Genomic DNA, 13,918 nt, shown 5'->3' with positions numbered 1-13,918 from the left:
TATGCTAGCGGTTAAAGAAGTAATTGTATGCTAACGTTAAAGAAGAGGAAGTAATTGTATGCTAACGGTTAAAGAAGTAATTGTATGCTAACGTTAAAGAAGAGGAAGTAATTGTATGCTAGTGGTTAAAGAAGAGGAAGCAATTGTATGCTAACAGTTAAAGAGGAAGTAATTGTATGCTAACGGTTAAAGAAGTAATTGTATGCTAACGTTAAAGAAGAGGAAGTAATTGTATGCTAGCAGTTAAAGAGGAAGTAAGTGTATGCTAACGGTTAAAGAAGAGGAAGTAATTGTATGCTAACGTTAAAGAAGAGGAAGTAATTGTATGCTAGCAGTTAAAGAGGAAGTAATTGTATGCTAACGGTTAAAGAAGAGAAGTAATTGTATGCTAACGTTAAAGAAGAGGAAGTAATTGTATGCTAACGTTAAAGAAGAGGAAGTAATTGTATGCTAACGTTAAAGAGGAAGTAATTGTATGCTAGTGGTTAAAGAAGAGGAAGTAATTGTATGCTAACGTTAAAGAAGAGGAAGTAATTGTATGCTAACGTTAAAGAAGAGGAAGCAATTGTATGCTAACAGTTAAAGAGGAAGTAATTGTATGCTAACGGTTAAAGAAGTAATTGTATGCTAACGTTAAAGAAGAGGAAGTAATTGTATGCTAGCAGTTAAAGAGGAAGTAATTGTATGCTAACGTTAAAGAAGAGGAAGTAATTGTATGCTAACGTTAAAGAAGAGGAAGTAATTGTATGCTAGCAGTTAAAGAGGAAGTAATTGTATGCTAACGGTTAAAGAAGAGGAAGTAATTGTATGCTAACGTTAAAGAAGAGGAAGTAATTGTATGCTAACGTTAAAGAAGAGGAAGTAATTGTATGCTAGCAGTTAAAGAGGAAGTAATTGTATGCTAACGTTAAAGAAGAGGAAGTAATTGTATGCTAGCAGTTAAAGAAGAAGAAGTAATTGTATGCTAACGGTTAAAGAAGAGGAAGTAATTGTATGCTAGTGGTTAAATAAGTAATTGTATGCTAACGGTTAAAGAAGAGGAAGTAATTGTATGCTAGCAGTTAAAGAGGAAGTAGTTGTATGCTAACGGTGAGGATTCTCCTCAGTTCTCTTTAGTAATTAAAATTAGCTGCTAAATTGAAATAGAATTCGCAGCTTTATATCGTAGTTCTTGTGAAAGATTCAGTGAAATAATCGCTAACGGCTGAACACGCTTTTTTTTTTTTTGCTGGCTAACTGTTTCACGTCATCTCTTTTTTTCACGTGAGCGCTGCTGCTTTTTCTGGAAAGTTTTTACGAGGAGAATGTCGGCCTTCAGACTGCTCGTGTGTCTCAGCAACAAGTCTGCGAGTCTCTACAACTTTTAGGATCCATGTAGCAAAACTCTGAGACGATGAGGCCTGCGTTTCCACTCCGCTGTGAATCTCCGAGGCTTCCAGCGTCCAGCTGATCAGGAGAACCTCCAAGCTGGACGCCTTTTTTTTTCTTTTCTCAAAATCCAAAGTTGTTTACGTAGAGTGTCTGTGAAAAGTGTGTTTTATGGTGTTTGAGAGACACGTGTACGTTCCTTCTGTTTCTATGCAACTCGCTAATGTAACTCTCTGAAGACGTCGTTTGACCAAACAAATTGATACTTCTCCAGACTTTTTTATTGTAAAATCCTCCTCATCATGAAGAACAGTTTTACACTCTCAGCATCAGGACACTTCGGTTCTCCAAACGTTCAGCTGAAATACTTTGCCGTGCCTAAAACTCTCCAAAGATGATCTTCACTAGGAGGAGATTTCTAGTAGATTCCAGAGCAGTTCAGTAGGATTGAGGTGCGGTGACTGGGCAGGTGGTTCCATGATAGAGATCACTCCAGACGTCTGTCTGCTCTCTGAACAACACGTACAGAACTCAGACGTGTGCTTCAGCTCATCGTCCAGACGGAACTTCATGGTGTTGAAGTGTGGAATGGGAGACGTTGGTTTAGGATTCTTCTACTTTCCGGAACCTTCTCTACTCCAAAACGCCCCCAAACATTAACCTTCTGATCACATCTTCTCTCCCGGTCTCCTTCTCACACAAGTTCTTCTGCTGGAGATGCAAATCTCCCATTTTGACTCCACAGAACTTCATCCACTCATTCACATGTTTTTACTTTTTACTATAGAAACAACAGGAACATGCAGAAGCCCCGCCCTTTTCACAGACACTGTTTATTTATTTATGGGAATGTTTTGGTGTGAATCCCTGATAATGTGAGAGATTTCTATACTCAATCTGAGATGCTGTGGCTTTTTTCTGTATTTCTTCTGTTTTTTTATCTCGAGCTAAACGTCGGCAGCTGAAGCTACAATCCGTTACGTTGGTTTATTTCGTTAATGTCGTAGGAATGAGATCCAGAATCACCACGTCAGTAGAATAGATACAGATTCAGCATGAGGTTCCTTCATATTTATCCAGTTTCATAATAATGTCTTTGTTCTTGCTGCTAATACAATATACACAATACAGCCAAAAGTTTGTGGACACCTGAGATTGCTGTGTGCGTCGTTTTTTCTGTGATAACGAGCTCCACTCTTCTGGGAAGATGTTCCACTAGATTTTGTGGATATTCATGGAGCTACATGTGTGTTAGTGAAGTCAGGTTGTGATGTAGCTGAGGTGAGGAGGTTCCTGGGGTGCAGAGTCAGCATTCACATTCATTCATGTTCAATAGGGTTGGAGCTCTATAGCAGGAGATCTTCCACATCTTCCAACCCATGGTTGTTAGATCTTCATGGAGCTGGCTTTGAGCACAGGGGCATTGTCATGCTGGAACAGGTTTTGGGGCTCCTAGTTCAAGTCAAGTATCCAAAGACAACCGATAAAATTTGTCTCCAACTTTGTATAACATTTAGGAGAAGTCAGGTGTCTGAATACTTTTGGTCATGTGGTGTTTTATTACGGGAGTTTTAGTGGACATGAGCCAGGCATCATATGGGTTCCTCCACAAGTATTGGAACTGTAAGGTCATTAAAATCAAGACGATATAAGACGATGGATCCTTCTCCGTTCATTCTTCTCTTCAGGAGGTGAAATGCTGCTCAGTTGGGCTGAAGGTCTGCTGATGGACTTGTCCAGTCTAAACCCTTCCCCTTTGCCCTCCACTGAAGTCCTCTATTATGACTTAGGTGTGTGTTTCTTCATTATGAAGTTCCTCCTGATCAGATCAGTGTGCAGTGTGTTTCTGGAGACTTCTGAATTGAGTCTGTTTCAGAAGCAGACCATGCAAACCATGCTTCACCCCTCAGCTTAGACTTTTCCAGCATTTTAGATGATGTTCTTCTTAGTTCCTGATCTTTTGTGGATCACCACTTATTTCTTTCCTACCTGATCTTTGGATTTTTACTGCTGATGAGATTCATGTGGTATCGACTCTCTTCTGCTCTTAAAATCATCTCCTCACTGTGAGGCCTTCACCGCTGCCCTGTGGAGCTTGTTGGTTATGCAGTGAACATGATGGAGTAGATATTCAGAACTATTTACACCCCTGGGCAACCTGGAACACCTGTTAGTCACGTGTGCCAATAAATAAATAAATGTCAGTCAATAAACCCTGAACTTTCTCATGTTATTAATCTTCATCATCTCTGCCTCTTGCTGTTCCAATACTTTTGGAGGATGCTATGTGTAGCTTTAACCTGCTAGCTATAAAACTGCGCTCGCTCTTGGCTATAAAACTCGAGTTGTTTCTTTGTTTAATTGAATGTAAAATCAGGACGTGCCGATTTGCTACATATCAGCTGTATACGATGAACTAATCATCTGCTGTACATTAATGTGATAAATGTGAAAATAAAAAGAAACGATGGACCATTCCAGTGTGAGGAGGAATCATCTGTTGAATAAATTATACAAAGTGATATCAAAATGTTTAAGACTCGTTCTGTTTACAAGAATGTACTTTATTTATCCACACAAGCACCTTCCAAATAGTCCCCTTACACAGCAATACAGCGCCCCCTGTGGTGTTCTGGAATATCTCCTGGAAGTCTTCTTTTTAAAGCGTGTCAAGCTTCTTCTGCTATTCGTGTCAGATCTCCGCAGTGGTGTTAAAATGGAGACCTTTGAGCTGCATTTTCATCTTGGGGAAGATGGCGAAGTCAGCAGGAGCTAAATCTGGTAGGGTGGGTGCGGAAGTGAGATCGTGTTGGGTCACGTGTCAGGAGGAGCTCTGCGACAGGGTGCTCACGTGGTCAGAACAGCACCAATTACACAGATCCTGATGTCCACAGGACGATGTATTTTGGCACACTGACTTAAGACGGTCGGTGCTCTCTGTGACTGTGCGTGCAGCCTTGTGCTGCCACCTGTTGCCGTGTTACAAAAGCAGTCTCTGAACTTTTTGATAGCACTGTGTACATCAGGTGGGAGGAACTCTTACTGTCACCACCATATAACTGCACCTCAGCAATCATTTTCTATTAAACACAACTGGACATCTGTCACAATCCAGCTACTTCCTGTTTTCACGTTTGTTCTAGCAGCTATAAATGGCCTTTACCTCGATGTTGTTACCGAGAGCATAAACTAAATGTAAACTGTCCTGAAGATCATCAAACATCAAGCTGTACCTCTTACTAAGCACTTACACTGGAGACTCCTGACTGAACCTCACCTATAAATCTGTTTATTTTGGGCAGCTGATGTGCAGGTGAATCAGCTGTTACTATGGAGACGATATCAGACTGAATCTGTGCTTCTGTCTGTACTGCTGTGATGGAGAATGAATCACGACCACCTGACCTGCAGACCAGACTCAAAAGTGCTGTTGCTCATTAACATCAACTCATTACTACAACTTGACCATGAGGAAGGACAACATAATTGAAAGTGTGTGAGACGTTTTATTAGAAAGAACATTCAAATTTATTGCATTTAATTATAAAACACAGACGTTAAAGCAGCTGAAACAAAAACCCATTAAAACCCAGAAGAAAAAAAAAAATCAACGGAAAGATACCGAATACTATTTTGGTTCTGCATCACAAAACCCAAAGGCACAATCTGGACTACAAGAACCGAATGTCCATCGGATGGATTCAGATCTTCTCCTGGTCTGACTCTGGTCTTTAGCAGGTGCTTTGAGAAGGTTCCACCACCTGATGTTTGATCCTGTATCCTGACCGAGATCTACTCTGGGGAAAACGTTGAACGTTCTTCAGGTCCTACAGCAGCAGGAGTGTAGTTGAGGGGCGAGTTCAGGGAGTCCAACCACCAGATCATTATTCCATCATTTCTCAGTATTTGAAAATACGTATAATACTTCACATCAGATCCATCCAAAGCCAGGAAATCTAATCTGGTGGATCCCTCAAGCTTCTACAGGAAGAGGGAGCACAATGGTTAAGGCTCAGGGATTGAGCCCTGGTATCACCAAGCTGCAACTGTATGGGGCCCTTAAGTAAGGCCCTAAACACTGCTTTCCAGGGGCACTGGATGAACTGTCTACCAATCGGGTATATCAGTGTTTCCGTGTGGTCTTAAAGTCACTGTTGTAGGTCTTTAATCATTTTAAACAGGGCCTAATTTTCCGATGTCCATGTGGCGTTGCTTCTTATTGCTCAATGAAATGCTCCTGCAGCCCTTTAGAAAGTTCATGGGTTTTTTTCGTGGTTGTTTTCTTTCTTTTGCTGGTCCAAATCTAATTCTCTGTATTATGACTACAAATAAGACCAACATGCAACAGCTAATCAGCTTCCTGTTATTGGAGCGAATCTCTCGGATTGTACAGCAGACCTAAAACGCATTTTATTTTGGGGAAGTGCAGGTTTAGTGATATTTGGTTCGATACAAAAACAAAACAAAATAATTTAGTTCTGGGTTAAAGCAAGTCACCCACAACGTATTTGTGTGTGTGTTTGATGATGTGAAACCGGTTTTACATTTCATTCTTAAAATGGTCCTAAAAACATTTTAAACATTTTCAACATTTTTAAACATTTAAACCTGCAGGAACCCTGGAAATGTGAAGAAAGAACGTCACTGTGCAGTAAAGTACACATGAACGCCTCTTCATGCTGGTTTAATAATTATGTACAATGAGACACAAGTCCAGGACTTAAACTGTGGGATTAAACCGGTGTGTTTTGTGCAGCGAAGCGGTCCGATTGTACACAGCTATATTTCAGGTGTTTAAAAATTGTGCAAAAATCAATGTTCCAGATGGCGAGCGCGATGTTAAAAATAGCAGGAAAACACAATGATCTGTATAATAGAAAAAGAATGATTGATCAGGAAAATAACGCTTTGGGGTTTGGAGGAATGGCGTATTCTCTGAAAGCTAGTCAACAGTCGCCACTTGCCTGATTTCACCCACACTGATTGGTCTCTGTTGCGTGACACAGGAGAGGTCTGAGGATTGGTTGTGAAGATGCCATGAGCATGATGGGTAAAGAATGCAGACGTAGGAGGGTAAATACCCCCCCACCCTGAACCACTTCTTGAGCTACCGTGGAACAGGTTTTGACCAAAAAGTGTCATGACTTGATGTTTGTACACTTCTTGATGATGTTCTAGCAGAGTCTTTTCACAGTAGTACAGTGGCCAAGATGAACCATCTTTTTTTCCCCAGAAACTGGGTATCAGTTATTTTCTAGCTGACTTCACAAGATGAACCATCAAGTTGGTGAAATATCTTAGATACTAAAGGGTCGTCCATGTTCAGTATACCAGAGCAGACTAATCTAAAAACATGATCAGAAGATAAGAGATAATAATCTCCATAATGCAAACTGGAGAAGAAACATTGAGGACATGAGGGCACCTCTTGTATAAACTTTGAAAAAAAACAACAACCACTTCTTGCATATCAACATTGGTAAAAGCTAAACAAACGTTTTAATGCTTAAAAAAGCATTACTGGAGGACAGAATAGTTAAAGTAACATGTAAATGAAAGTGTGAATTGTAGGTCAGTGTAAGATGGAGATCTCTCCGTCTCCGTGAGATTGTACATTCCATTTTAAAAATACATTTATATTTTCCACTACTGAGGAACCGATGTGAATGAAATACCGTGGAACATTTCCACTGAAAATGGAACCCCACAGCTTGTTCTGAACAGTGGATGAGAGTGGTCTTGTACTAAAGGTCTTGTTAGTGTCCTACCATAAACATTCCTTTAATAGACGGAGAACCGGTTAAAAATGTATATATTATTCTCACACCAGACAGTGTGAAAATATAATCCAAGTAGAAAAATGAACAAAAAGGCAGTTTTTATACACTCTAAGGACACGCCTCTGAATCACCCCTGAAAAGAATGAAATGGAGAATAAGGCCATCTCAGTGCACTTCCTCTGCGGATCAGAACCCAGTCCGAGTCAGACGACGTACTGGAACAGGTCGGCTTTGCCGTGCTCGGGAACGGCCAGCGGATTGAACCATGCTAAAGAGAACGGGTGGCCGAAGACCACTTTCAGGTTCATCCACTTGGACCTCTTGGCCCATCGTCGCTCTTCTTTCTTCAGCTGCTCTATACCCTACAACACGGCACCAAAACAAAACGAGGAAAGACGGAATATTACAGATCAAAAAAAACTTCATGAAGGAGCATCAAACTCTGTGTATTCTGTTCCCTTTCCATCAGATCCAGCATCGACTTTATCATCAGTTTGTGCTACAGTAGCTTTTCTGTGGGATCGGACCTGATTGGTCTTCTCTCCACGAGTGCCATGAACCCATCACCAGTTCTGCTTTATAAGAGCACGTTTGGTAGGAGCTAACCAGTCCAAACCGGAAACAACTCTCAATACCTGCTGTATTGGAGACGTCTAGACTTCGCAGTTTGGCTTAGACTTTGAGAACTGACCATCCAAGGGAACTACTGTAGCCTGTATTTAAAATGAACTTACTAACTTGGGCTTTTGATCACAGCTTTTGTAATGCTGCTGAAGATGTAGGACACTGAGCACAGTCTAGAGTTTTACTTCATGCTGCAGTGCTCAAGCCACAGAATGAAACAGGTCTTGACAGGAAGTAGCATCAGTCATGATGACGATACGATCAGCGGTAAGGGATTAGGGTGCAACTCACAGTCTCGTCGGTGCAGATGGAGTGAATCTGGCTACCGAACATGACGGCGGTGAAAATGAAGAAGAGAAGACCCTCGAAACACAGCAGGATCAGCAGGACCACCGTGGTCGGGGGGGAGAAGCTGCTGCACTCTGAGGAGGGAAAACAGACAGGGATAGAGGAGTGTGGGGGACGGGGTATTGAGGGAACAGGAGTATGAAACGATAGATGAATGAAGGGAGGAGGGGCAGGGATGGGAGGATGACACTGAAATTAAAGATACAGGGCTGAGGGAAGGGGTGAATGGATGAATAGATGGTACAGAGATGGAGGGATTGCAGAAGCAAAGTGGTGGAAAGATGAAAGCACGTGTGTTAGAAGAATACATCCATGAATATTGGGATGGAGCGAGAGAAGGATTGATTATGAAGTCATGGAATAATTATAGGAAGGGAAAGGAAATAGAGGGATCAATATTTGGAATGACAAAGGAATGTAGGATCCAAGGATGGAGGTACAGAGGGATTGAGTGATGGGATAAAGAATAGAGGGATAGATGATGGTCTAAAGGGATATTTTCTGAGAGGTATCATGGTGTTCTTACTTGTCCAGTCCTGCTCAAAGCAGAGGATGAAATGGAACCCCACCATGATGAGAGCATGGAGCGATATCAGAGCAATGTACATCTACAACACACATAGAAGAAGCTGCTTCATCAAATAGTACAAGTGACCATGTTATTTCATTCATTCAATCCTAAAGGAATAATATAGTTATCCAGATAAAACAGAATCCAGAGAAAATCCTACAGCACAAGATTTTTTCAGCAGAAATGATAAAAGCATGGAAGAAGTGGAGAAGATTGTGAATGATCACCTCAGCGTTCTACTGCTTAGGAATGAGGACTGCCTTTACTTAGAACGTTAGGACTTTAAGCCTTGAGTGTGTAAATGGAATCATCATCTGTACTCAGAACCTGGTTGTTTTACTTAAGGCTTCACTCGGTCAGTCTTTACTTGGCACTAACTCGTTTAAGTCAAGTTTATTTCTTTAAAAGCAGCTGTACAGAATTTAAGAGTGAAGGTGAATGGTGTGTATTTATCCCTGATGAGCAGCCGTGGTGACTGTGGCAAGGAAAAACTCCCTTAGATGTTATGAGGAAGAAACCTTGAGAGGAACATTTTTGGCATTTGGCAGAGCCCTTATTCAGAGCAACTTACAACTGAGCAGGGAACCAATCCAACGTCCAATCTGATCCTTAACCACCGAGCTACAACCTCCCGGTACTCAAACTTTCAGGATTTGGGACTGAACTATGACTTGCTTTTGACTCTGGATTTAAGGCTGAAAGGTCTTTACTTGGAAGCTGATTCTGGATCTGAAGCCTGACTCAGGATTTGGGGCTGGACTCAAGACTTCAATTTAGTTCAGAGGACATTGTCTCAAAGCAGCTTTACACAGATAAAGAGATTATACGCGTGTATAAACGAATGTACAGGTTTAGTGCCTATAAGTTTGTTCTTTATAGGTTTATCCCTAATGTGTGAGCCAGTGGTGACTGTGGTGAAGGAAAAAACTCCCTGAGATGGTACAAGGAAAAAACCTTGAGATGAACCAGACTCAAAAGAGCTCAACACCGAATATCCATCCATTATGGTTCCATCGTTGTTGAGATGTGCAGTGATGGAGGCTAGCATGCAACCGGTAGTCCTGAGAACATTGTAGTAGACTCGTTACCACGGAAATATCTTGACTTTACTTGGGATGCAACTCAGAACTGGAACTTTCTAATGTGGGATTTGATATTTCCTTGGTTCTCCATCTTGAAGCTGGTAGTGGGGGGGCTGTCCTGGCCTCATTTGTCTCGACAAATGACCTGGGATGTTGTCCTATTGGAGGTCTAAAGTCTTGAGAATATCTTTACATAGCGATGACTTGCTTCTTTGGTGAATTTGTATGTATTGTGATAAATGTTCATGTTAAGTGTCTAGACAGCTGGGATTAGTGATCTAGATCTACATCCCAACTCACCATAATGTAGAATCAGCGTGAGCTTCATAGTAAAAAAAACAGTGCAGAAATTAGTGTAGGAATAAGAAGAAATGGTCATCAATAGAATGAAAAGTTTTAATTGTTTGTTTCCTGATACTGAATGATCCACGGCACGGTGTTTGGTTACCCTGATCTAGACCTATCTAGACCTCTAATGACATATGTGGTTGAGAAATGAGTGTGAATTTAAGACGAGAGAATTAAGGTCACACACACACACACACACACACACACACACACACACACACTTGTGATGTAGTGAAAGCATGTGATAAAGCCAGACCCATTAGGTTTGTTTGGAACAGTGTGAGGAACCACACAGGTTACTGAGATACAGTTAGTGGTTGGAGGGATCAGAGTTCTGCTCTCACCGTAAACAGCACAAAGTATTTCTGGTTGTTTTCACCCACACAGTTGTTCACCCAGGGACAGTGGTGATCCATCTTCCTGATACAGCGCTTACACACACTGTCAGGGAGGAAACACACACACACACACACACACACACACACACACACACACACACACACACACACACACACTGAGTTTCTCTATGAAAGTAGGCCATGGTGCATCTCATAGTCTCTCCCAGAGCTACAGGCTGTGTCTCAAATCACCATCAACCCCTTAACATCTGCACCTTTATGACTTGTGGATATATAGAGTGTGTGTGTGTGTGTGTGTGTGTGTGTGTGTGTGTGTGTGTTACCTGCAGTGGTGAGCTCGGTCAGGTTTGATGCTGCAGCATTTAGGACACTTGTAGACGACCTGACCTGGTTTCAGGTGAAGACTGTCAATATACTCTTTAGTAGCGTTTCCCTTCGGTACAGCGCCCTACAGTAACACAACCATACAACAGTAACACAACCATATACCACTGTACACCACCACACACAACCATACACCACCACACACACACAACTATACACCACCACACACAACCATATACCACCACCACACACAACCATATACCACACACACAACCATACACACCACACACACAACTATACACCACCACACACCTATACACCACCACACAACCATACACCACCACACACAACTATACACCACCACCACACCACACACACTATACACCACCACACACAACCATACACCACCACCACACAACCATATACACCACCACCACACCATACACCACCACCACACCACCACACACACACACTATACACCACCACCACACACAACCATACACCACCACCACACACAACCATACACCACCACACACAACCATACACCACCACACACAACCATACACCACCATACACCACCACACCATACACCACCACACACAACCATACACCACCACACACACCATACACCACCACACACAACCATACACCACCACACACACACCATACACCACCACACACAACCATACACCACCACACACACCATACACCACCACCACACACAACCATACACCACCACCACACACAACCATACACCACCACCACACACAACCATACACCACCACCACCACACACAACCATCCACCACCACCACACACAACCATCCACCACCACCACACACAACCATCCACCACCACCACACACAACCATACACCACCACACCACCACCACACCACCACCACACACAACCATACACCACCACCACACACAACCATACACCACCATACACCACCACACACACACACAACCATACACCACCACACACACACAACCATACACCTCCACACACACACAACCATACACCACCACACACACAACCATACACCACCACACACACACACAACCATACCACCACACACACACAACCATACACCACCACACACACACAACCATACACCACCACACACACACACAACCATACACCACCACACACACATATACACCACCACACAACCATATACACCACCACACACAACCATACACCACCACACACAACCATACACCACACACAACCATACACCACCACACACACACACCATACACCACACACACACACCATACACCACACACACACAACTATACACCACCACACACAACAATACACCACCACACAACCATACACCACCACACACAACCATACACCACTACACACACAACCATACACCACCACACTCACAACTATACACCACCACACAAACACACACACACAGGGTCGGTACACACACACACACACACACACACACACACACACACACACACACACACACACAGGGTCAGTACACACACACACATACACACACACACACACACACACACACTCACAGGGTCAGTACACACACACACACACACACACACACACACACACACACTCACAAGGTGAGTATACACACACACACACACACACTCACAGGGTCAGTACACACACACACACACACACACAGGGTCACACACACACACACACACACACACACACACACACACACACACTCACAGGGTCAGTACACACACACTCACAAGGTCAGTACACACACACACACACACACACACACACACTCACATGGTCAGTACACACACACACACTCACAGGGTCAGTACACACACACACTCACAGGGTCAGTACACACACACACACACACACACACACACACACACAGGGTCAGTACATATACACACTCACAGGGTCACACACACACACACACACACACACACACACACACACACACACACACACACACACACACACACACACACACACACACACAGGGTCAGTATACACACACACACACACTCACAGGGTCAGTATACACACACACACACTCACTCACAGGGTCAGTACATACACACACTCACAGGGTCAGTACACACACACACACACACACACTCACAGGGTCAGTACACACACACACACACACACACACACACACACACACTCACTCACAGGGTCAGTACACATGGCGCGGCTGTGTGACGTGAGCGCCAGCACGGTGAGTGTGTTGAACAGTGTGGCGTTGATCAGACTGTACACTGCGCTCTTCACAGGCAGCAGCATGACGAACATCACCACAAAGTCCGCGTACAGCACCAGGAACCAGGTGATAACTGCACACACCACACCACACACGTCCCTGATACACCACGGGGACGACGCCACCGACAGGAGGGGCGGAGGAACTGCACATTCCTCAGGACGCACGTATCCTGCCTTCCTCTCAATGTCCCTGCAGCGTGGGGTTACGGGGACACCTGACATCCTGTACACACACACACACACACACACACACACACACACTCTCACTCACTCACACACTCACATCATCCTTCACACAAATATTATCATCACACACTGTTACACTGATAACCCAGTTATCGATCTGATATGATTATTAATAATATGCTAATTATGATTAGACTTTAATTAGACTACATTAACATCATTTAACAACACTAACCAAGACACACGAGCGGCTGTGTTCTAAACCACACACGAAGTGCGCAGATCTACTTCCGGGATCCACCGGTACAATCTCATCTAGCGCGCTACATAGGGCACCTTCATAGGGAACATACCCTCGATTTAGGACACGCCCCCAAACCGCCCTCCGTTTAGCCTCCAACTCAATAATTAGCTCCGTGCTTTAGATAGTATTTTATAACAACACTAATCCGTTTTATAGCGCGCGTATTAACATCACATACACGCTGTATTAACATTATATTAACATTAACATTCATTATTTATTTCTTTTTTATTTACTCACCGCTTCCCTGTAATGAGCAGCTCTCCACCTGAGGGCTGTCGCGAGCTAACCACGTGACAAAAAACCGCGCAGTGATTGGCTCGTCGACGGTCCGCCTTCTGCACGATGATTGGTCGAGATGTTTACTTGTCCTGCT

General features: G+C 43.2%; 1 protein-coding gene across 4 annotated transcripts; it reads right to left on the bottom strand.

Annotated features, from left to right (window-relative positions):
* Nucleotides 1–7,164: 7,164 nt before the first annotated feature.
* Nucleotides 7,165–13,908, bottom strand: zdhhc3b (zinc finger DHHC-type palmitoyltransferase 3b). Of its 4 annotated transcripts, none has more exons than XM_046859641.1 (7): nucleotides 13,783–13,908; nucleotides 12,963–13,275; nucleotides 10,804–10,928; nucleotides 10,466–10,562; nucleotides 8,647–8,728; nucleotides 8,064–8,194; nucleotides 7,165–7,510 (listed from the first exon to the last, which is right to left on the bottom strand). In XM_046859641.1, the coding sequence occupies exons 2-7, from the start codon at nucleotides 13,272–13,274 to the stop codon at nucleotides 7,352–7,354; spliced, it is 906 nt and encodes a 301-aa protein (XP_046715597.1). In that variant the 5' UTR covers nucleotide 13,275; nucleotides 13,783–13,908; the 3' UTR covers nucleotides 7,165–7,351. The 4 variants fall into 4 exon arrangements, with proteins under 4 accessions (XP_046715597.1, XP_046715596.1, XP_046715595.1 ...); XM_046859640.1 differs by having other exon boundaries at nucleotides 12,963–13,341; nucleotides 13,783–13,900; XM_046859639.1 differs by lacking the exon at nucleotides 13,783–13,908 and having other exon boundaries at nucleotides 12,963–13,761.
* Nucleotides 13,909–13,918: the final 10 nt, after the last annotated feature.

This window comes from Silurus meridionalis, chromosome 10, assembly GCF_014805685.1.
Source record: "Silurus meridionalis isolate SWU-2019-XX chromosome 10, ASM1480568v1, whole genome shotgun sequence".
NCBI lineage: Eukaryota > Metazoa > Chordata > Actinopteri > Siluriformes > Siluridae > Silurus > Silurus meridionalis.
The sequence above is the reverse complement of the archived record's forward strand: the minus strand, read 5'-3'. Positions and strand labels throughout refer to the sequence as shown.